Raw genomic sequence first — 22,131 nt, 5'->3', positions numbered from 1 at the left:
TAAAGGCAACGCTACCAAATACTAATTGAGTGTATGGAGACTTCTGACCCACTGGGAATGTGAAATAAAAGCTGAAATAAATCATTCTCTCTACTATTATTCTGGCATTTCACATTCTTAAAATGAAGTGGTAATCCTAACTGACCTAACTAAAGACAGGGAATGTTTACTAGGATTAAATGTCAGGAATTGTGAAAAATGTAGTTTAAATGTATTTGGCTAAGGTGTATGTAAACTTCCAACTTCAACTGTATATACACACATATATATATATGTATATATATATATATATATATATTTTTTAAGTTTATATATTTAAAACATACAATATACTTGCAGTGAAGCCGTTCAACAACTACATCACATTAGTCATCTAACAGCCTCCCATCCAGTGTTACACACAGAAGCAACCAGGGTCAACGACCTGCTCAAGGGCACGTCGACAGATCTCCCACAAGCCCTCCAAGATCCCCCCCACAGTTCCCCAAGAGCTGCCCCTCAACCATCCACCCCCCGCGAGAAAATATAAATAAATACAATAATTCCATTCCCCACTCCCAACGCACCATCAATCAACAAAATAAACAAAAGAGAAAAAAGAGAAAGACAACAATGCAAAAAAACAAAAAATACTTCAAGAACAACAAAAATCATAACAATAAGTCCAACTGAATATGTTTGAGTGCATGTATGACACTATTTACATGTGTGTGTGTCCGTGTATGTGCACATGTGTGCATTTGAATGAGAGTGTGTGTATATTGCATGTGTACAAACACCTGCACCTCATCAGCCTCAGGCAAACCGGCATTAACTGTAACAACACTGCTCCTCAGTGTCATTCAAACTTACTTTTCGTTATGTATTATTTTGACCGTCATTCTATCCCCCGCCCAGCAACTCCACTCCAACTTGTCTCCAATTCCACACCCTAACCCTCAGCTTCCCTCAGCCCATCCCACCTATCTCTGCTGGCCACCCTCTTCGGATTTCTATGCACCCTATATCTTTCAACTATGCTGTGATGTTTAACATACAATTTCAATCTATTTAATCGAATAGAATCCACAGATTGCGAGTAGAAGATAAATACTTTTACTAAGAGTATTAGCATATTAGTAATTGACTGACCCGGTCTCTCCAGATCTCCCAACAGTACTATTTCTAGGGTCAATCACTTTTTACTTCTCACTCTATTCTCACTCTATTCTTATTAATGTGCACCAATCCGTTTTTAGACCTGGACATAGCACAGTTTCAGCTGCTACACTTCTTTTAGATGTGTTCAATTGCTTAGATCATAAAAATAATAGTGTTATTTATAGACCTTTCCAAGGCCTTTGACACTGTCGACCATCATACTCTCATTCAAAGGTTGACTGAAATAGGCCTGGATCAGGCTTCTTGCAAGTGGTTTGCTGATGGTACTGTTATGTATCCCAATGTTTCAGATGGACTACATATTTATTAATTGAATGGTTCTCCCATCGATCAGGTTCCTGCCTATAAATATCTTGGCTTTTGGAATGAAAAGGATTTTTAACGCTTAAAAAAAAAAATGATGAGCTAGTTAAAAAACTAAGATTGAAAGATTTGAAGATTGTACAGTCAACTTTCCTGACAGTTCTTGACTATGGTAACACAGTTTACCAGAATGCAGCAGCCACTACTCATAAACCTTTGGATGCAGTCTACCATAGCGCCTTTTGCTTTATCACAGGTGACAGTTTTAATACTCATTACTGCATCCTGTATCAAAAGGTTGAGTGGTACTCATTAATTTCCCGTAGATCACTTCACTATTCCCTTTTTGTTTACAAAGCTCTACTACACAAGCTTCCAACTTACCTAACATTGTTGTTGAAGTATAAAAACACGAGTTATCAAACCAGTTCACAGGTGTTGAGGTTCCTCGGGTCTCCACCGAATCAGGTAAATCCGCGTTTAGTTTTAATGCGCCTCACTGTAATTTTCAGAACTCATTACAATTAGATGTTCCAGTGCCGTTCGGGCAGTTTAGGGTGTTAACTGAGGACGTAGTAGCTGAGGACTGTAACTTTTTTCATAAGTGTTGTGTTTTGTATTGATTGCTGTTTTGTTTAACATTATATTGGTTGTTCTATTGTGACCAGGGCACCCCTTTGGAATGAGACGATGGTCTCAATGGGTTTTCCCTGAATAAATAAATGAAAAATAAAAATAATAAAGCAGGCAGACAGGCATTGAGGCATTCAGTTACTGTTCGATTGAATGTTAGAATGGGCAAAACGAATGACCTACAGTACCAGTCAAAAGTTTAAACACACCTACTCATTCAAAGGTTTTTCTTTATTTTTACAATTTTCTACATTGTAGAATAATAGTGAAGACATCAAAACTATGAAATAACACATATGGAATCATGTAGTAACCAAAAAAGTGTTAAACAAATCAAATATATTTGAGATTCTTCAAAGTAGGCACCCTTTGCCTTGATGACAGCTTTGCTCTCTCTTGGTATTCTCTCAACCAGCTTCACCTGGAATGCTTTTCCAACAGTCTTGAAGGAGTTCCCATAAATGCTGAATACTTGTTGGCTGTTTTTCCTTCACTCTGTAGTCCAACTCCTCCCAAACCATCTCAATTGTGTTGAGGTCGGGTGATTGTAGAGGCCAGGTCATCTGATGCAGCACTCCATCACTCTCCTTCTTGACATACTCAAATCTAACTGCCTGTAGCTCAGGCCCTGAAGCAAGGATATGCATACTCTTGGTACCATTTGAAAGGAAACACTTTGAAGTTTGTGGAAATGTGAAAGGAATGTAGGAGAATATAACACAATAGATCTGGTAAACGATAATACAAAGAAAGAAACAACCCTTTTGTATTTTTTTGTACCATCATCTTTGAAATGCAAGAGAGGGGCCATAATGTATTAATCCAGCCCAGGTGCAATATACATTTTGGCCACTAGATGGCAGCAGTGTATGTGCAAAGTTTTAGACTGATCCAATGAACCATTGTATTTCTGTTCAAAATGTTGTATCAAGGCTGCTCAAATATGCCTAATTTGTTGTAACGTTATTTCCATCAAATTGACTTGGCTGTGTGAGATGATGTGGTGCACATAAAAATAACTTTTGTGGTGAAATTCCCACCTACTGTATAGAAAATACAAGTTAAATGGGTTTCCATTGCATCTACAACTATACTTATGGTTTTGTCACAAAATAAATTGTATTGCGAATGCGCCCACTCTGGTTTTGGCACGGGTGCTTTAGCCAACAGTTCACAGATACAGTTCGGGTTTAGCCTACATTATGACATTATTATGGACAAAAGAGCAAGATAATTTGTATTTGTCAAAAGGCAGCCAAGCACTGGTCAACATATCACCAGAATAAGATCCTCAATAGTTATTGGAAAGGAGCATCAAGCTCATCACCATGCACTTTCACCACCCTGTGAAGTTCATCATAACTTATTTCATCTGTAGCCTAATAAACTGCATGCTTTCCAGAGTCATAGTGGGAGGACCACACAACATATCATCGCGTGACTTCAAGTTACCTTCGAAAGGATTGATATTATATCAATATATGTGCATAAAAGCGTAATTGATAATTACTTTTACAGACAAAAAGATCCTACCTTGTCTAGTGTATTTTGTTTGGTCGACATTTGGAAAGTTCACCGACAAATGTTCTGTTTCCATCAGACCTGTCCTAACATTTTTTATCAAATGTACTTTTCCTCACATAAAAGGGTTGGATGGAAACCTGGTTAGTGACCTCGCATCACCTTGTATGCTTATTTTATTCTTACTCCCTCCCAGATCTAAGTCCCTAAGAAATAGAAAGTAGATGCTTAGAGGAAAGCCGTGCTATTTAAATACCTTTGGCGGTAGCAATCTTACACAGCAGGGGGAAATCTTTTGTTGTCCCGAAAAAAATCCATCACATTGAGGACGATATAAGCATAGCACAAATTGCAAGAGTTATTCAGAATAAGTTATTGCTCAACCACACTCCTTTTACCCAACTGAGAAAATTATGTTGACGCTTGAGGAAGAGAGGCCTTTTATACTCTTTCAGGTTCTTAGTCACTCACATTGTCAAGGTATTCTTGTCTTAGGGAGCAGAATGAAAAACATCAGAAAGCACATACGCACTGACGGAAAACAAATCAAATCAAAATCAAATGTTATTTGTCACATGTGCCGAATGCAACGGGTGTAGACTTTACAGTGAAATGTTTGAAATGTTTCCTTTCCAACGATGCAAAGTAAAAAATTATAATAAAAGCAAAAGTAAAAACACAAGAGGAGTAAAATACACAAAATTGAGCTACAGTTAGGGCTGTTTCGGAGACCGTATTATCGCCACACCAGCGATCACGAGTCATGAAGGCAGTCAAATTCCACATGACCGTTTAGATATGGTAATTAGGCTTTTCCTAACTCTGATGCTGCTGATGGTCATTAGTAGCCTATCAAACTTGCTAACTGCTTGGTACTCAACACTCTATTGTCCCTCTAATCACTCTGACATCGATGCAAATGAATTCGATAATCTATTCAAACACTTCATGAGTGCCCCTGAGCTCATGTTGCGCAATATTTTTATAGGCTATGCAATTGAGTGATGGCCTCTATTAAAAAGAGGAAGATCCCTTCAGCTTTCTATTGGCTATTCCTACTATATTTATTTCTCTACTTTCCTAATATTAAGCAAATATTAAGCACATTGCTTATCTTTACAACAGGAGTATAGTCTACCTGGCAGGCATGAAAATGAACCACAGGAAAAGCATCCTACATTCGCTATTTAAGTGCAGAGATTACATACTTTTTCCCCTGGCCCTGTTTCGAGACTGGTGCATGATAATGGTCCATTCTAAATCAAAATGAATTCCACACATTTATTATTTAGTATACATAAAGACAAGATTAAATCAAGAATAGTCTGATGGGTAACAATATTAGCCTATCACTTTTGAATTTTATATTATCACCTGTGAATGATGCCCAGCTTAAGGCAAGAAACAATGCCTTTTTTGTGACATTTTCGAATCATAGTCGCACACCTCATGTAGCCTATCCAATACTAAAGTGGCCAAATAACTTCTTAAAATAAAGCACAATCTGCTTTACAACAGGTGTAGAGCCTAACTGGCACACATACTGAATGCAGCGTGTGAGTTTCACGTTTGGGGAAGATCCTTTTCCCCATAAAAATGCACCTTTATAATAAAAGCATTACATGCATTAGTGCACTTGTGGTCACTTTTGATAATGGTGTTTTCCCGCTAATGGAAATTTCACGCTTAATGAGAGACTGATGAAGTGTGTACAGCAAAAAAACAAAGTAGAGCTCATGCCTTTCAAGCAACTTTTTTCAAATCATCATTAGAGTTGCATCATGCAGCCTTACAATGTATTAAAAATCTAAACATAGCCCAACGTTTGTTGAACAACTAAAGTTACATTAATAACTCTAAATTAAGCATATAGGAGTACCTATTTCTTTGTTAACCACTCAACACAGAATAGCCACATATGCGCATATCCTCAAATAATTTGGAGAAAATATCCTTAAAATTTTATTCAGCTTTGTTCAATTGTATTCTTCATACTATAAAATACTATAATATAAGCAAATCTTGTCTGCCTAATGAACTAGTGTAGCCCTCAGCCATATGGCATAGCCAGATCAGGACCTAACATAAGGGCAACTCAGAGTATGCTATTCATCTGAAGTAGACTACAGTTTCTTCATATCATGTTTCTTTAGACCTGTCTAAAATAAATAATGGATTTATTGTGAAGGTGTAGGCTATATTACATGGATTTATTAGACTTTTTCAAATGTAGACGTTCCAATGGTCTGCATCAGTGGCTTGTATGTGTGGAAGCCAGGAGATGCTAAATATGTTCATGTTAATTAACGGTCAATTATTGTGAGACCGACAGTTACTTGCTTTTATTTATTTGTATTATTTATTTAACTTTTATTTTTTATTTAACCTTTATCTAACTAGGCAAATCAGTTAAGAACAAATTCTCATTTACAATGACGGCCTACTAAAAGGCAAAAGGCGTCCTGCGGGGACGGGGGCTGTCCTATATAAAAATATAGGACAAAACACACATCCCGACAAGACACCACAACACTACATAAATAGAAACCTAAGACAACAACATAGAATGGCAGCACCACATGACAACACAGCATGGTAGCAACACAACATGACAACAACATAGTAGCAACACAACATGGCAGCTGCAGCACAACATGGTAGCAGCACAAAACATGGTACAAACATTATTGGGCACAGACAACAGCACAAAGGGCAAGAAGTAAAGGTTGACCGATTAATCGGCATGTTTTCATAACAATCGGTAATCGGCATTTTTGGACACCGATTATGGCCAATTACATTGCATTCTAACTGCCCCCGCGATATGCAACTTTTCAGGGAAGTTAGAAACCAATACACACAGGCAGTTAGAAACGCCAAGGCAAGCTTTTTCAAACAGAAATTTGCTTCCTGCAACTCAAACTCTAAAAAGTTCTGGGACATTGTAAAGTCCATGGAGAATAAGAACACCTCCTCCCAACTGCCCACTGCACTGAGGATAGGAAACTCTGTCACCACCGATAAGCCCACTATAATTGAGAATTTCAATAAGCATTTTTCTACGGCTGGCCATGCTTTCCACCTAACTACCCCTACTGCATTCAACAGCACTGCACCCTCCACAGCTACTCGCCCAAGCCTCCCCCATTTCTCCTTCTCCCAAATCCATTCAGCTGATGTTCTGAAAGAACTGCAAAATCTGGACCCCTACAAATCAGCTGGGCTTGACAATCTGGACCCTTTCTTTCTAAAATTATCTGCCGAAATTATTGCAACCCCTATTACTAGCCTGTTCAACCTCTCTTTCATGTCGTCTGAGATTCCCATAGATTGGAAAGCAGCTGCTGTCATCCCCCTCTTCAAAGGAGGTGACACTCTTGACCCAAATTGCTACAGACCTATATCCATCCTACCCTGCCTTTCTAAGCTCTTCGAAAGCCAAGTCAACAAACATATTACCGACCATTTCGAATCCCACCGCACCCTCTCCGCTATGCAATCTGGTTTCAGAGTTGGTCATGGGTGCACCTCAGCCACGCTCAAGGTCCTAAACGACATCGTAACCGCCATCGATAAGAAACAATACTGTGCTGCCGTATTCATTGACCTGGCCAAAGCTTTTGACTCTGTTAATCACCACATCCTCATCGGCAGACTCAGTAGCCTTGGTTTCTCAAACGATTGCGTCGCCTGGTTCACCAACTACTTCTCTGACAGAGTTCAGTGTGTCAAATCGGAGGGCCTACTGTCCGTACCTCTGGCAGTCTCTATGGGGGTACCACAGGGTTCAATTCTTGGGCCAACTCTTTTCTCTGTATATCAATGATGTCGCTCTTGCTGCTGGTGAATCTCTGATCCACCTCTACGCAGACGACACCATTCTGTATACTTCTGGCCCTTCTTTGGACACTGTGTTAACAACCCTCCAGACGAGCTTCAATGCCATTCAACTCTCCTTCCGTGGTCTCCAACTGCTCCTAAACACAAGTAAAACTAAATGCATGCTCTTCAACCGATCGCTGCCTGCACCTGCCCGCCTGTCCAGCATCACTTCTCTGGACGGTTCTAACTTAGAATTTGTGGACAACTACAAATACCTAGGTGTCTGGTTAGACTGTAAACTCTCCTTCCAGACTCACATCAATCATCTCCAATCCAAAGTTAAATCTAGAATTGGCTTCCTATTTCGCAACAAAGCATCCTTCACTCATGCTGCCAAACATACCCTCGTAAAACTGACCATCCTACCAATCCTCGACTTCGGCGATTTACAAAATAGCCTCCAATACCCTACTCAACAAGCTGGATGCAGTCTACCACAGTGCCATCCGTTTTGTCACCACAATGCCATCCGTTTTGTCACCAAAGCCCCATATACTACCCACCACTGCGACCTGTACGCTCTCGTTGGCTGGCCTTTGCTTCATAATCGTCGCCAAACACATTGGCTCCAGGTCATCTACAAGACCCTGCTAGGTAAAGTCCCCCCTTATCTCCGCTCACTGGTCACCATAGCAGCACCCACCTGTAGCAAGCGCTCCAGCAGGTATATCTCTCTGGTCACCCCTAAAGCCAACTCCTCCTTTGGTCGTCTCTCCTTCCAGTTCTCTGCTGCCAATGACTGGAACGAACTACAAAAATCTCTGAAACTGGAAACACTTATCTCCCTCACTAGCTTTAAGCACCAGCTATCAGAGCAGCTCCCAGATCACTGCACCTGTACATAGCCCATCTATAATTTAGCCCAAACTACTACCTCTTCCCCTACTGTATTTATTTATTTTATTTATTTTGCTCCTTTGCACCATATTATTTATATTTTAACTTTGAACTTTCTTCAAACTACAAATCTACCATTCCAGTGTTTTACTTGCTATACTTTATTTACTTTGCCACCATGGCCTTTTTTTGCCTTTACCTCCCTTATCTCACATCATTTGCTCACATTGTATATAGTCTTATTTTTTTCTACTGCATCATTGATTGTATGTTGTTTTACTCCATGTGTAACTCTGTGTTTTTGTATGTTGTCGAACTGCTTTGCTTTATCTTGGCCAGGTCGCAATTGTAAATGAGAACTTGTTCTCAACTTGCCTACCTGGTTAAATAAAGGTGAAATAAATAAATAAATTCCATGAGGAAACTGTGTGGCAGGCTGACCACCTGTTACGTGAGTGCAGCAAGGAGCCAAGGTAAGTTGCTAGCTAGCATTAAACTTATCTTATAAAAAAACAATCAATCTTCACATAATCACTAGTTAACTACACATGGTTGCTGATATTACTAGGTTAACTATCATGTCCTGCATTGCATATTATCAATGCGGTGCCTATTAATTTATCATCGAATCACAGCCTACTTTGCCAAACGGGGGATGATTTAACAAAAGCACATTCACGAAAAAAGCACAATCATTGCACGAATGTACCTATCCATAAACATCAATGCCTTTCTTAAAATCAATACACAAGTATATATTTTTAAACCTGCATATTTAGTTAAAAGAAATTCATGTTAGCAGGCAATATTAACTAGGGAAATTGTGTCACTTCTCTTCTCGGAACGGTTCCGTATTTCACTGAAAGAATAAACGTATTGTTTTTCGAAATGATAGTTTCTGGATTTGACCATACTAATGACCAAAGGCTCGTATTTCTGTGTTTATTATATTATAATAAAGTCTATGATTTGATAAAGCAGTCTGACTGAGCGGTGGTAGGCGGCAGCAGGCTCGTAAGCATTCATTCAAACTTTACTGCGTTTGCCAGCAGCTCTTAGCAATGCTTGATTCACACGCTGTTCATGACTTCAAGCCTATCAACTCCTGAGATTAGGCTGGCAATACTAAAGTGCCTATTAGAACATCCAATAGTCAAAATGATATAGACAGAAATAGTCGATGCGTCAATGCATAATTCCTATAATAGCTACAACCTAAAACTTCTTAACTGGGAATTTTGAAGATCTGAGAATATTGAACCACCAGCTTTCATATGTTCTCCTGTTCTGAGCAAGGAACTTAAACGTTAGCTTTTTTACATGGCACATATTGCACTTTTACTGTCTTCTCCAGAATTGTGTTTTTGCATTATTTAAACCAAATTGAGCATGTTTCATTATTTATTTGAGACTAAATATATTGTATTTATGTATTATATTAAGTTCAAATAAGTGTTCATTGTTCATTCAGTATTGTTGTAATTGTCATTATATATATATATAATAATATATATATATATATATACATAAAAATCTGCTGATTAATCAGTGTCGGCTTTTTTTGGTCCTCCAATAATCGGTATCGGTGTTGAAAAATCATAATCGGTCCACCTCTAGCAAGAAGGTAGATACAACAATACATCATGCGACTGTCAGTAAGAGTGTCGATGATTGAGTCTTTGAATGAAGAGATGGAGATAAAACAGTCCAGTTTGAATGTTTTTTACAGCTCGTTCCAGTCGCTAGCTGCAATGAACTGAAAAGAGGAGCGACCCAGGGATGTGTGTGCTTTGGGGACCTTTAACAAAATGTGACTGGCAAAACAGGTGTTGTATGTGGAGGATGAGGGCTGCAGTAGGTATCTCAGATAGGGGGAGTGAGGCCTAAGAGGGTTTTATAAATAAGGATCAACCAGTGGGTCTTGCGACGGGTATACAGAGATGACCAGTTTACAGGAGTATAGAGTGCCGGGATGTGTCCAATAAGGAGCATTGGTGGCAAATCTGATGGCCGAATGGTAAAGAACATCTAGCCGCACGAGAGCGTCCTTACCTGCCGATCTATAAATTACGTCTCCCTAATCTAGCATGGGTAGGATGGTCATCTGAATCAGGGTTAGTTTGAAAACTGGGGTGAAAGATGAGCGATTACGATAGAGGAAACCAAGTCTAGATTTAACCTTAGCCTGCATCTTTGATATGTGCTGTGAGAAGGACAGTATACTGTCTAGCCATACTCCCAAGTAAATTGTATGAGGTGACTACCTCAAGCTCTAAGTTAGTAATCACACCAGTGGGGAGAGGGGCATTCTTCTTACCAAACCACATTACCTTAGTTTTGGAGGTGTTCAGAACACGGTTAAGGGCAGAGAAAGCTTGTTGGACACTAAGAAAGCTTTGTTGTAGAGTGTTTAACACACAATACGGGGAGGGGCCAGCTGAGTATAAGACTATCATCTGCATATAAATGGATGAGAGAGCTTCCTGCTTAAGCTATGTTGTTTATGTAAATTGAGAAGAGCGTGGGGCCTAGGATCGAGCCTTGGGGTACTTCCTTGGTGACAGGCAGTGGCTGAGACAGCAGATTTTCTGACTTTATACTCTTTGAGAGAAGTAGTTAGCAAACCAGGCCAAAGACCCCTCAGAGACACCCATACTCCTTAGCCGACCCACAAAAATGAAATGGTCTACCATATCAAAAGCTTTGGCCAAGTCAATAAAAAATAGCAGCACAACATTGCTTACAATCACGGACAATGGTGACATCATTTAGGACCTTTAAGGTTGCAGTGACACATCTATAACCTGAGCGGAAACCAGATTGCATACCAGAGAGAATATTATAGACATCAAGAAAGCCAGTCAGTTGATTATTGTAGTCAGTCAGTTGATTACAAGTTTTTCCAACACTTTTGATAAATAGGGCAAAATAGAAATTGTCCTATAACAGTTAGAATCAGCCTGATCTCCCCTATAAATTAAGGACACACTGTGGCTGCCTTCCAAGCAATGGGAACGTCCACAGAGTCGGTCGTCGTCGCCGGCCTACTAGCTGCCACCGATCCCCTTTTCATTTTCGTTTGGTGTTGTCTGTCTTGTGTTATCACCTGTTTTGAGTTGAGTTTGTTAGTGGGGTATTTAGTCTGCCTTTCTAGGTTTAGGTTTGTGCGGGATTGTTTGTGTTTCCTGTCGTGGGGTTTTGGGGATTGTTTTTCCTCTCGTGTATTTTGTTGAAAGGACGTTTATCCTGGGCTGTGTCCCGACTCTGTACTTGTGGATTTTGCCCAGTTGGGTTTCCTTGTTCCCTGCCTAGTATTTGGCCTCCTGCGCCTGACTTCACCCCTCCTTCACTTCTAGTGCATCGTGACACAGAGAGGAGAGACAGGTTAAAAATGTCAGTGATAGGCTTGGCAATGATAGGGGCAGCAACCTTAAAGAAGAAAGGGTCTAAACCCTCAGACCCAGATGTTTTTTTGGAGTCAAGTTTAAGGAGCTCCTCAGACTCAATGACCGCTTGCAGGGAGAAACTTTGAAACGGGGCAGGGGGAAAAGAGGGAGGAGCATCAGAGCTAGTAATATTAGAAGGGGTGGCAGATTAGGAAATGTTGGACAGGCAGAGGCATGGCTGAGTCAAATAGGAATCCTGACTTAATGAAGTGGTGATTAAAGAGCTCAGCCATGTGCTCCTTGTCAGTAATAACCATATCATCAACATTAAGGGACATGGGCAACTGTTAGGAGGAGGGTTTATTTTTCCAGGTCTTTAACCGTTTTCCAGAACTTCTTGGGGTTAGACCCACAGAGAGAGAACTGCTCTTTAAAGTAACTAACTTTGCCTTCCGGATAGCCTGAGTGCACTTATTTCTTATTTGCCTGAAAGAGAGCCAGTCAGCCTGAGTATGCATGTGCCGAGCTTTTCACCAAATGAAATTCTTAAGGTGGAGTAACTCTGCCAGATCACGGTCGAACCAGGGGCTGCCAGATCACGGTCAAACCAGGGGCTGAACCTGTTTTTAATTCTCATTTTCTTTATGGGGCTTGTTTGTTAACAATACCACTGAAAATATAAAAAAAGAAGGCCCAAGCTCTTCGACAAAGGGGATCAAGCTGATTCTATACCAATTTACAGAGGCCAGGTAATTAAAGATTTATAGCAAGTGTTTATTACAAATCAGGACAAGTCGTTTCACTGAGCAGCCATTACGAACACAGGCTGTAAAACAGTGATCACTAAGGTCATTACAGAAAACACCATACCTATCAGGATTATTTGTGAGGATAACATCAAGGAGAGTAGCCTTTTCTGGGTGTTTGGAGTCATACCTTGTGGGATTGGTAATAATCTGAGAAAGATTTAGGGCGTCCTATTGTTTTAGGACATGGTCAAATGGTTTAAGCATGTCCCAGTTTAGGTCACCTAGCAGGACATATTCAGACTTAGTGTAAGGGGTCAGGAGAGAGTTTGGGTATTTAGGGTACAGGCCAGTGCTGACAAACATAGTTTGTCCCACAGTTGGGTAAACAAGCAAGTTCATAGTCAACAAAGCATGCAGGAGTCATGAGGCAAATAGCATAAAGCACAATAAAAAATTATAACAACTTGGGGCTAGCCATTGTAAGTTCGGAGTCACTCACTCCAACAGTGCGTGGGTGCTGGAGGCGAGTGAAAGCTCAGGAGAGACGGGGGAGTGTGGCGAGGATATCTGTACCAGACAGGGGGAGACAGGCCAGGGCTGATGGTGAATAGATTGCCAGGTGGAATCCATGCAGCAGTGCAGCAGGCAACTGGAGTAGGTGTCACACCCACTTGGGAGAATATCTTTTTTTTTCAGGAGGCATATTCCTTGTAGAAAATCCCAGCTAGCTAGCTAACGTAGCTAGCAAGTCTCTGTCCACCATTTTTTCCCACATGGAAAAGGAGGTCGTTGCTTGACAATCACCGGCTGACTAAATTTTGTGACCGGCACAGTCCTAGCTACAGTGCATTCAGAAGGTATTCACACCCCTTGACTTTTTCCACATTTTGTTGTGCTACTAAGTGCGATTAAAATTGATTTAATTGTCAGTTTTTGACCACGATCTACACAAAATACTCTGTAATGTCAAAGTGGAAGAAAAATGTACTACAAATAAGACACTAATATATCTTGATCAGATAATTATTCAACGCACTGAGTCAATGCGTGTTAGAATCACATTTTCCACACCTGGATTGTGCAACATTTGCCCATTATTCTTAAAAAATTCTTCAAGCTCTGTCAAATTGGTTGTTGATAATTGATAGACAACCATTTTCAGGTCTTGCCATAGATTTTCAAGCAGATTTAAGTTAAAACTGTAACTCGGTCACTCAGGAACTTTCACTGTCTTATTGGTAAGCACCTTCAGTGTAGATTTGGCCTTGTGTTTTAGGTTACTGTCCTGCTGAAAGACTAATTCATCTCTCAGTGTCTGCTGGAAAGCAGACTGAACCAGCTTTTCCTCTAGAATTTTGCCTGTGCTTAGCTCCATTCTAGAAATATTTTATCCTGAAAAACTCCCCAGTCCTTAACTATTACAAGCATACCCATAACACGATGCGGACACCACTATGCTTGAAAATATGGAGAGCGCTACTCAGTAATGTGTTGTATTAGATTTGCCCCAAACTTAACACTTTGTATTCAGGACAAAAGGTTAATTGCTTTGCCACATTTTTTACAGTGTTACTTTAGTGCTTTATTGCAAACAAGATGCACAGGCTTTCTTTTTCACTCTGTCAATTAGGTTAGCATTGTGGAGTAACTACAATGTTGTTGATCCATCCTCAGTGTTCTCCTATCACAGCCATTAAACTCTAACTGTTTTAAAGTCACCCACAATGCTCATTATAAGCAGCATAAAATCTAGCGGGAAAATCTGACCCGACAGGGAAAATGAAAACCAATGAATATAGCGGTTCTCAGGCAGGCTAGAGGCACAATATTGTTACTGTTGCATCACATTGGATGACCACTAGCGACTTATTGCAGCTTTTGAACTTAAAAGCTTATTGCAGTTTTAAAGATGGAACCAGTGCCACTGTCCGCCCCACGGCTGTTGTTATTGTTTTGGTTTTGTTGACGAAGCAGAGGTGGGGAGCATCACGCATCACAGGAGGTTGGTCGGGGTGGATGGGTAGGCGTATAGCAACATCGCACATCTAGCCACCCAAAGGTTGCGTGTTCAAATCTCACCACGGACAACTTTAGCATTTTAGCTAATTGGTAACTTTGCAACTACCTGTTACTTTTTAGCTACTTTGCAACTGCTAACCCTAACCTTCATACTTTTATTCTGACTCCTAACTTTAAACCTAACCTTAACCCCTAATCCCTAGTCTAGCCACCTAACTAATGTTAGCGTTAGCCACCTAGCTAACGTTAGCCACAAAAAAATTGCAATTCATAACATATCGTACTAAATGGAGACAGATTTACATTTAGGTTGCAGCAACAGTTTCACCATTAAGGATTCCAGCTTTAAAGGAAAAAATAACATCATGACAGAAAACTATTAAGACAAAACACATATTTATCCAAGAGTTAATTGGGATGAAAAGAACACTGTGTCAGAACTTTTCAACACCTGCATACTGCTACATGCAACAAACGATAGGCTCTGGACAAAATTATGGACTTTCACACCTCAGCTTGGCTTTGCTATTGTGACATTTGAATAATAACTTATTATATCATACAATAACAGTCATCCTAGTTTACCCTTTTGAGTTAGTTTGTTATGAAATTAATCTAGGAGAGAGTCCCCTTGATCACAGTCATTCAGAACAAAAAAGATTTGACATTTGTCAATGGTGACTCTCTCCTCTGCTTGGACTAATACAGTCATACACACAATATTTAAAGAGTGGGAGAAAGCTGTTCAGACTGTGTGGGTTATCCTATGATCATAATTGGAAAAGATGAGAGCAGCCATATAATCCATAGAACAATTCAGTCAGATCGATGAGAGTCAGGAGAAGCAGATTGGGTTGACCTGATGGCGGAAACAAATCTTCTGGACTGCTTAGACTAGCATTATCATCCCTGTTATCATCCCTGTTATCATCCCTGTTATCATCACTGTTATCATCACTGTTATCATCCCTGTTATCATCCCTGTTATCATCACTGGACGGCGCTCATCAACAGTGCTTGATTGAAAGGCACTTTCTTGGCTTGTTACAAGTCAGAGAATGGGTAGAGCAGTGAATAAGAGTAAGTGTGTGTATATGTGTGTGTGTAAGTGTGTGCGCGCACGTGTGTGTGTGAGCAACAGTGTGTGCACGTGCATCTGTATGCGTGCATGTTGGTGTGTGTGTGCTTCAGACAGGCAGACAGTCCCTGTCTCGTTGTCTTTGATTATGGCAGTGTCCCCCTGCAGCTAACATTTGTCTTTGCTATCAGCCAGACACTGGGGTTTTGAGAGGGCTGACAGTGCTGTCTGTCTCAACACTCATCCTCTAATGGAGAAACTTCATCACTGTGCTGTGTTAGAGCTGCAAATAGGATTGTCCACCGTGTAGATATATCACTCACCAGTACTGATAAAAGAAAACACTGCTTTTACTCATGTTGACACTTATCCTGAAATTTCTCTCTGGAATACATCCTGTGAATTCGAACCGCCAAGATCTCATTGGGAGTCTTATTGTGTAGTGGGACTGATGAGAATGAATGTCCCAAGGATCCAACTTGGATGCATTGTTTTTGGTAGTTTATATGCTGACTTCAACCATACAAAAGAGGACAAAACTTACACAAAGGGTCCATAGAGTTACTTAACCACTGCTTTGGCCTAATTCGTTATCGCTGTCATGCCACCCTGTCTAAAAACCCAGTGGTGTAAAGTACAGATCAAAATAGTCAAAGCAACATGCCCTAAGGGTCAACCCAATACCACTACAGGTGCCACAACATTTTTAGGAAAGCTCCTGCCCCCTAGCTGTATCCAAAAAGCGACAAGCCAAAGCCAGATGTCACAAAGTGATATGGCTTGGATAACATCCCCTGTGAAGGTACCACAGGTACACAACAGTAATATGGATGACATATCCTCCTCTGGGGGAGAACTTACCGGAAGGTCATCTGGAAGACCTGTCCCAGGTTCACTTGCTGGCTCTTGTTGTTGTAGCCGTGCAGCATCTCCCCAAACAGGGTGTCATTGAAACGAATGTCCTGCCTCTGGCACTTTGGCCCCTCACAGTTCTCTGTCTGGAGGAGACAGGAGCGACCGTCGGCCCCCAGCTTGTACTCCTGCACACACCTGGGTTGGGGAGTGGGGTTTATGTGTAACAAGCACATAATGCAGAGGCAGAGATATTAGTATTATGGACTCTACTCACGCACACACAAAATATCCTAACTTCCCAGTAGAGAACGTGTACCGAGCTCAAAGAACTAACAGATTGCAGAAGTATGTATTGTTAGCTGTCTAATATTTCAAATGAAAGCCATTGTGTAAGCACATCAAACATTTAAACCCAGACTTGTCTGCGTTAAAGGAAGACTGTGGTTGGATTTGCACATTAAGCGTTGTCTACTTCAGAAATGGCTGTGATCCACAAAGCACACATTTACTTAATGCTAATGAAACGAACATAGACACACTGGCAGACTCGTGAAGTAGCCTACAGTAGAATTCCATATCAACGTTCTATACTGTAGACCATTCATAAACTGCCAATTAAGAGGTGAACATGAGAATCAATCTCACAGTTCACATGTATAAATGAGGATCACTCTCACAGTTGTTTCTAACAGTATTTTTTGCCCATCCATTTCAGTGAAAGGCTATAGCTGTCTTTCTACCATCTTAGAGTTCAATAGCAGCTGATTTAGACAACCTATTGCAAAGAGCTGCTCTTATGCTCTATTTGTGTTATCAACAATTGCCTAATTATCACCCACAGAACATATTGTTGGACCCAGGTTGCCCAGGAAAGAAGACATTTTAAAGGGGCTTCTTCCCTGATGCTGCATGTATCCTGCCACTGGCTGACTCACCCACAGAACATGAGGATGTTGCTGGAGCTGGGGTTGTCTGGTAGGGGCACCAGCTGTTGGAGACACAGCTGCTCACAGCCCCCATTGAAGCCGTCCGTGCAGTCCGTGCCCTTTGAGTAGTCATAGCAACCCGAGCCGTCCTTCATCGGCCGAAGCCCGTCGGGACACTGGAGGGGCAAGAGAGATGCACAGGAGAGGGAGAGAAACAGAGAGAGAGGGAGAGAGAAAGAGAGGGAGAGAGAGAGAAACAGAGAGAGAGAGGGAGAGAGGGAGAGGGAGAGAGGGAGAGAGAGCGCGAGAGCGAGAGAGCACGAGAGAGAGCGAGAGAGCGCAAGAGAGAGCAAGAGAGAGAGAGCGAGAGAGAGAGAGAGAGAGAGGTCAACATACACTGTTAATATAAAAGTATGTGAACACCCCTTCAAATTAGTGGATTCGGCTATTTCAGCAACACCCTTTGCTGACAGGTGTATAAAATTGAGGACACCGCCATGCAATCTCCATAGACAAACATAGACAGTAGAATGGCCTTACTGAAGAGCTCAGTGACTTTCAACGTGGCACCGTCATAGGATGCCACCTTTCCAACAAGTCAGTTCGTCACATTTCTGCACTGCTAGAGCTGCCCTGGTCAACTGTAAGTGCTGTTATTGTGAAGTATAGGAGCAACAATGGCTCAGCCGCGAAGTGGTAGTCAACACAAGCTAACAGAACGGGACCCCAAGTGCTGACGCACGTAGTGTGTAAAAATTGTCTGTCCTCAGTTGCAATACTCACTTCCGAGTTCCAAACTGCCTCTGGAAGCATCGCCAGCACAATATCTGCTCATCGGTAGAAATGGGTTTCCATGGTTGAGCAGCCACACACAAGCCTAAGATCACCATGAGCAATGCCAAGAATCGGCTGGAGTGGTGTAAAGCTCGCCGCCATTGGACTCTGGAGCAGTGGAAATGCGTTCTCTGCAGTGATGAATCACCCTTCACCATCTGGCAGTCCGACAGACAAATCTGGGTTTGGCGGATGCCAGATAAATGCTACCTGCCCCAATGAATAGTGCCAACTGTAAAGTTTGGTGGAGGAGGACTAATGTTCTGGGGCTGTTTTTCATGGTTCGGGCCCCTTAGTTCCAGTGAAGGGAAATCTTAACGCCTGCACAGAGCCCTGACCTCAACCCCATCAAACACCTTTGGGATCAATTGGAATGCCGACTGCGAGCCAGGCCTAATCGCCCAACATCAGTGCCCGACCTCACTAATGCTCGTGGCTGAATGGAAGCAAGTCCCTACAGAAATGTTCCAACATCTAGTGGAAAGCCTTCCCAGAAGAGTGGAGGCTATTATAGCAGCAGAGAAGGGACCAACTCCATATTAATGCCCATGATTTTGGAATAAGATGTTCGACGAGCAGGTGTCCACATACTTTTGGTCATGTAGTGTATTTATTCAGATCAGGACCCAGCAATTACCAGGAGACAGACAGCGAGATGGTCTGCTTTAATTAACAAAAATGAGGAAAGTGATGAAGAACTCCATCTCCCAGGGTTCCCCTCAAGAGTCAGTGGGGATTTGATGAAGTGTTGATTGGCTAATCAGGGAAAGCAATCAGAACAGAGCTCTCCAAATTAATCTCAACCACATGGATAAACTGCAAGTCAATTATAGAGACTCTCACTTGGATAAGGAATATTGCATACAGCACAAGAGTGCAGCATAAGTGCATACACCACTTCAAAATACCATTCAAATCAGCAAACGGTAGTACTTAGATATAATCCCCCAAAATTGGCCTGATAAAAAGTGACTTATTTAAAATGACTTGAGGCCTATATGGTGTGTGTTTACTCCAGATTAGTAGAGTGATTTGAAAGCTCTGCTAGAGCAGAGCAGAGTTTAGGGAGTTAGTGCTGTGATAACCTGACAGTGCTGCTATCACACAGTGGTACTACCAGACAGTCTCTGACATTTTAGTAATTAGATGACTGCACAATCCAACTGCTGACAAGCTTTCAGAAGTAGGTTTGTCCTAAATGTAGCAGTCATTTCCTGCATGTTTTAACCCACCGCCAATTGCACCTGTTTAGCGTAGGCCTACATTCATGGTGTGATTACACAACAAAAAGGGACAGAACAATAGGTTGTCTGCTATCTTATGTGATTTTGACAGGACAACCATCGTTTTATGTAATCCAAAACCAAATCTGATGCAACACCTACTGTACACACTCACAAATAAAAACCCTTTTCAAATCTTAAAAAACACACTGAATATGCATGGACATTTGTATTAGTGCATGCAAACACCCCAAATACCTCTTATTTGATGAAAATCTAAACAACCCAGTAATATCTCTGCTCTGTGATTGTAGTGGCGGCTGTTATTGTTGTTGGGACATATCTGGGGTTTATCTTATTTGGATGATGGGCAGCCATAATAACAGCAGAGTGATGTTGATGTCAAACATAATACCAGCTGACAGATAATTCGATCCTGATGGATGGCTAGATGTCTGGGAGGCCAGAGTGGAGTGTCACCCCTGGGAATTGTGGGATAGCATTCAGAGTGTGACATCACCCTTTCACTGACATCTCATGGCTGCTAAGTGGCCGAAAGACTGAACATGTGAGGTGATACCATAGGCCTAGGCTATATGGCCAGCTCTGATAAAAAGAGGCATTTTACATATTGTATGATTTCAGTATAGAGTAGTGTAGAGTTTAATATAGAGCCTTAAAATGACATGTATCTCATTGAAATTGGTCAATTTCAGGGAGTGAGATATTTTTGAACTACCTATTTCAGGAAGTGTGCTTAATCTTTCTCAAAGCCCCTTTTATGTCGAAAGCCTTGTGATGATTGCTCACAGCTATCTGCAATAAGGCCATGCTAAAGAGACATTTAGTGTAGCAGTATAACTGTATTGCAGATAAAGTAGCTATGGTGTGTTCCTGTGATAAGAAGACTGTAGACTGATAAGATCCAAGGCTGATAAACACATCCTCAGGCTTTGTTGGAAAAGTGCACTGAATCCTGGTGTGCAAGGGCAATGAGTTCATACTGTATCAGGCTAACATTAACCCTGTGACATCACACACACACACCACAGTCCAATGCAGCTAAACCAATCAATACTGTACTGCTCCCATGGGTGTCTGTCATTCACAGTATCATTCTGGAACTTGACTGTTAGAACTTGTCGTTATGGCGTCTATACAGTAATATATTGCTCATAACATCATGCAGGCTTCTTCATCTTCTCATTGGCACATGGGTCTGATCAGAATCTATCATTTCCATGCCACCAGGATCTTATTATCTAGCCTGTTCAACCTCTCTTTTGTATCGTCTGAGATTCCCAAAGATTGGAAAGCTGCCGCAGTCATCCCCCTCTTCAAAGGGGGTGACACTCTAGACCCAAACTGCTACAGACCTATATCTACCCTACTCTGTCATTCTAAGGTCTTTGAAAACCAAGTTAACAAACCAATTACCGACCATTTAGAATCCCACCGTACCTTCTCCGCTATGCAATCTGGTTTCAGAACTGGTCATGGGTGCACCTCAGCCACGCTCAAGGTCCTAAACGACATCATAACTGCCATCGATAAGAGACATTACTGTGCAGCCGTATTCATCGACCTGGCCAAGGCTTTCGACTCTGTCAATCACCGCATTCTTATTGGCAGACTCGACAGCCTTGGTTTCTCAAATGATTGCCCCGCCTTGTTTACCAACTACTTCTCTGATAGAGTTCAGTGTGTCAAATCGGAGGGCCTGTTGTCCGGACCTCTGGCAGTCTCTATGGGTGTGCCACAGGGTTCAATTCTCGGGCCGACTCTCTTCTCTGTTTACATCAATGATGTTGCTCTTGCTGCTGGTGATTCTCTGATCCACCTCAACGCAGACGACACCATTCTGTATACTTCTGGCCCCTCTTTGGACACTGTGTTAACTAACCTCCAGACAAGCTTCAATGCCATACAACTCTCCTTCCGTGGCCTCCAACTGCTCTTAAACGCAAGTAAAACTAAATGCATGCTATTCAATCGATCAATGCCCGCACCTGCTCGCCCGTCCAGCATCACTACTCTGGACGGCTCTGACTTAGAATACGTGGACAACTACAAATACCTGGGTGTCTGGTTAGACTGTAAACTCTCCTTCCAGACTCACATTAAGCATCTCCAATCCAAAATTAAATCTAGAATCGGCTTGCTATATCGCAACAAAGCATCCTTCACTCATGCTGCCAAACATACCCTCGTAAAACTGACCATCCTACCGATCCTCGACTTCGGTGATGTCATCTATAAAATAGCCTCCAACACTCTACTCAACAAACTGGATGCAGTCTATCACAGTGCCATCCGTTTTGTCACCAAAGCCCCATACACTACCCACCATTGCGAGCTGTACGCTCTCGTTGGTTGGCCCTCGTTTCATACTCGTTGCCAAACCCACTGGCTACAGGTTATCTACAAGTCTCTGCTAGGTAAAGCCCCGCCTTATCTCAGCTCACTGGTCACCTTAGCAGCACCCACTCGTAGCACGTGCTCCAGCAGGTATATCTCACTGGTCACTCCAAAAGCCAATTCCTCCTTTGGTCGTCTTTCCTTCCAGATCTCTGCTGCCAATGACTAGAACGAACTGCAAAAATCTCTGAAGCTGGAGACTCATATCTCCCTCACTAGCTTTAAGCACCAGCTGTCAGAGCAGCTCACAGATCACTGCACCTGTACATAGCCCATCTGTAAACAGCCCATCTATCTACCTACCTC

General features: G+C 41.7%; 1 protein-coding gene across 1 annotated transcript in view; it reads right to left on the bottom strand.

Moving 5' to 3' along the window:
• The window catches only part of LOC115159542 (astrotactin-2), a 421,339-nt gene that overhangs the window by 136,992 nt on the left and 262,216 nt on the right, over positions 1-22,131 (bottom strand). The window contains exons 12-13 of the mRNA XM_029709358.1: positions 17,360-17,526; positions 16,431-16,619 (exon numbers count right to left, since the gene is read on the bottom strand). Coding sequence (XP_029565218.1) covers positions 16,431-16,619; positions 17,360-17,526 — 356 coding nt within the window. The remainder of the gene's footprint in view (positions 1-16,430; positions 16,620-17,359; positions 17,527-22,131) is intronic.

Source organism: Salmo trutta, chromosome 23 (assembly GCF_901001165.1).
Source record: "Salmo trutta chromosome 23, fSalTru1.1, whole genome shotgun sequence".
Classification (NCBI taxonomy): domain Eukaryota; kingdom Metazoa; phylum Chordata; class Actinopteri; order Salmoniformes; family Salmonidae; genus Salmo; species Salmo trutta.
This window is presented reverse-complemented; position numbering and strand designations above follow the sequence as displayed.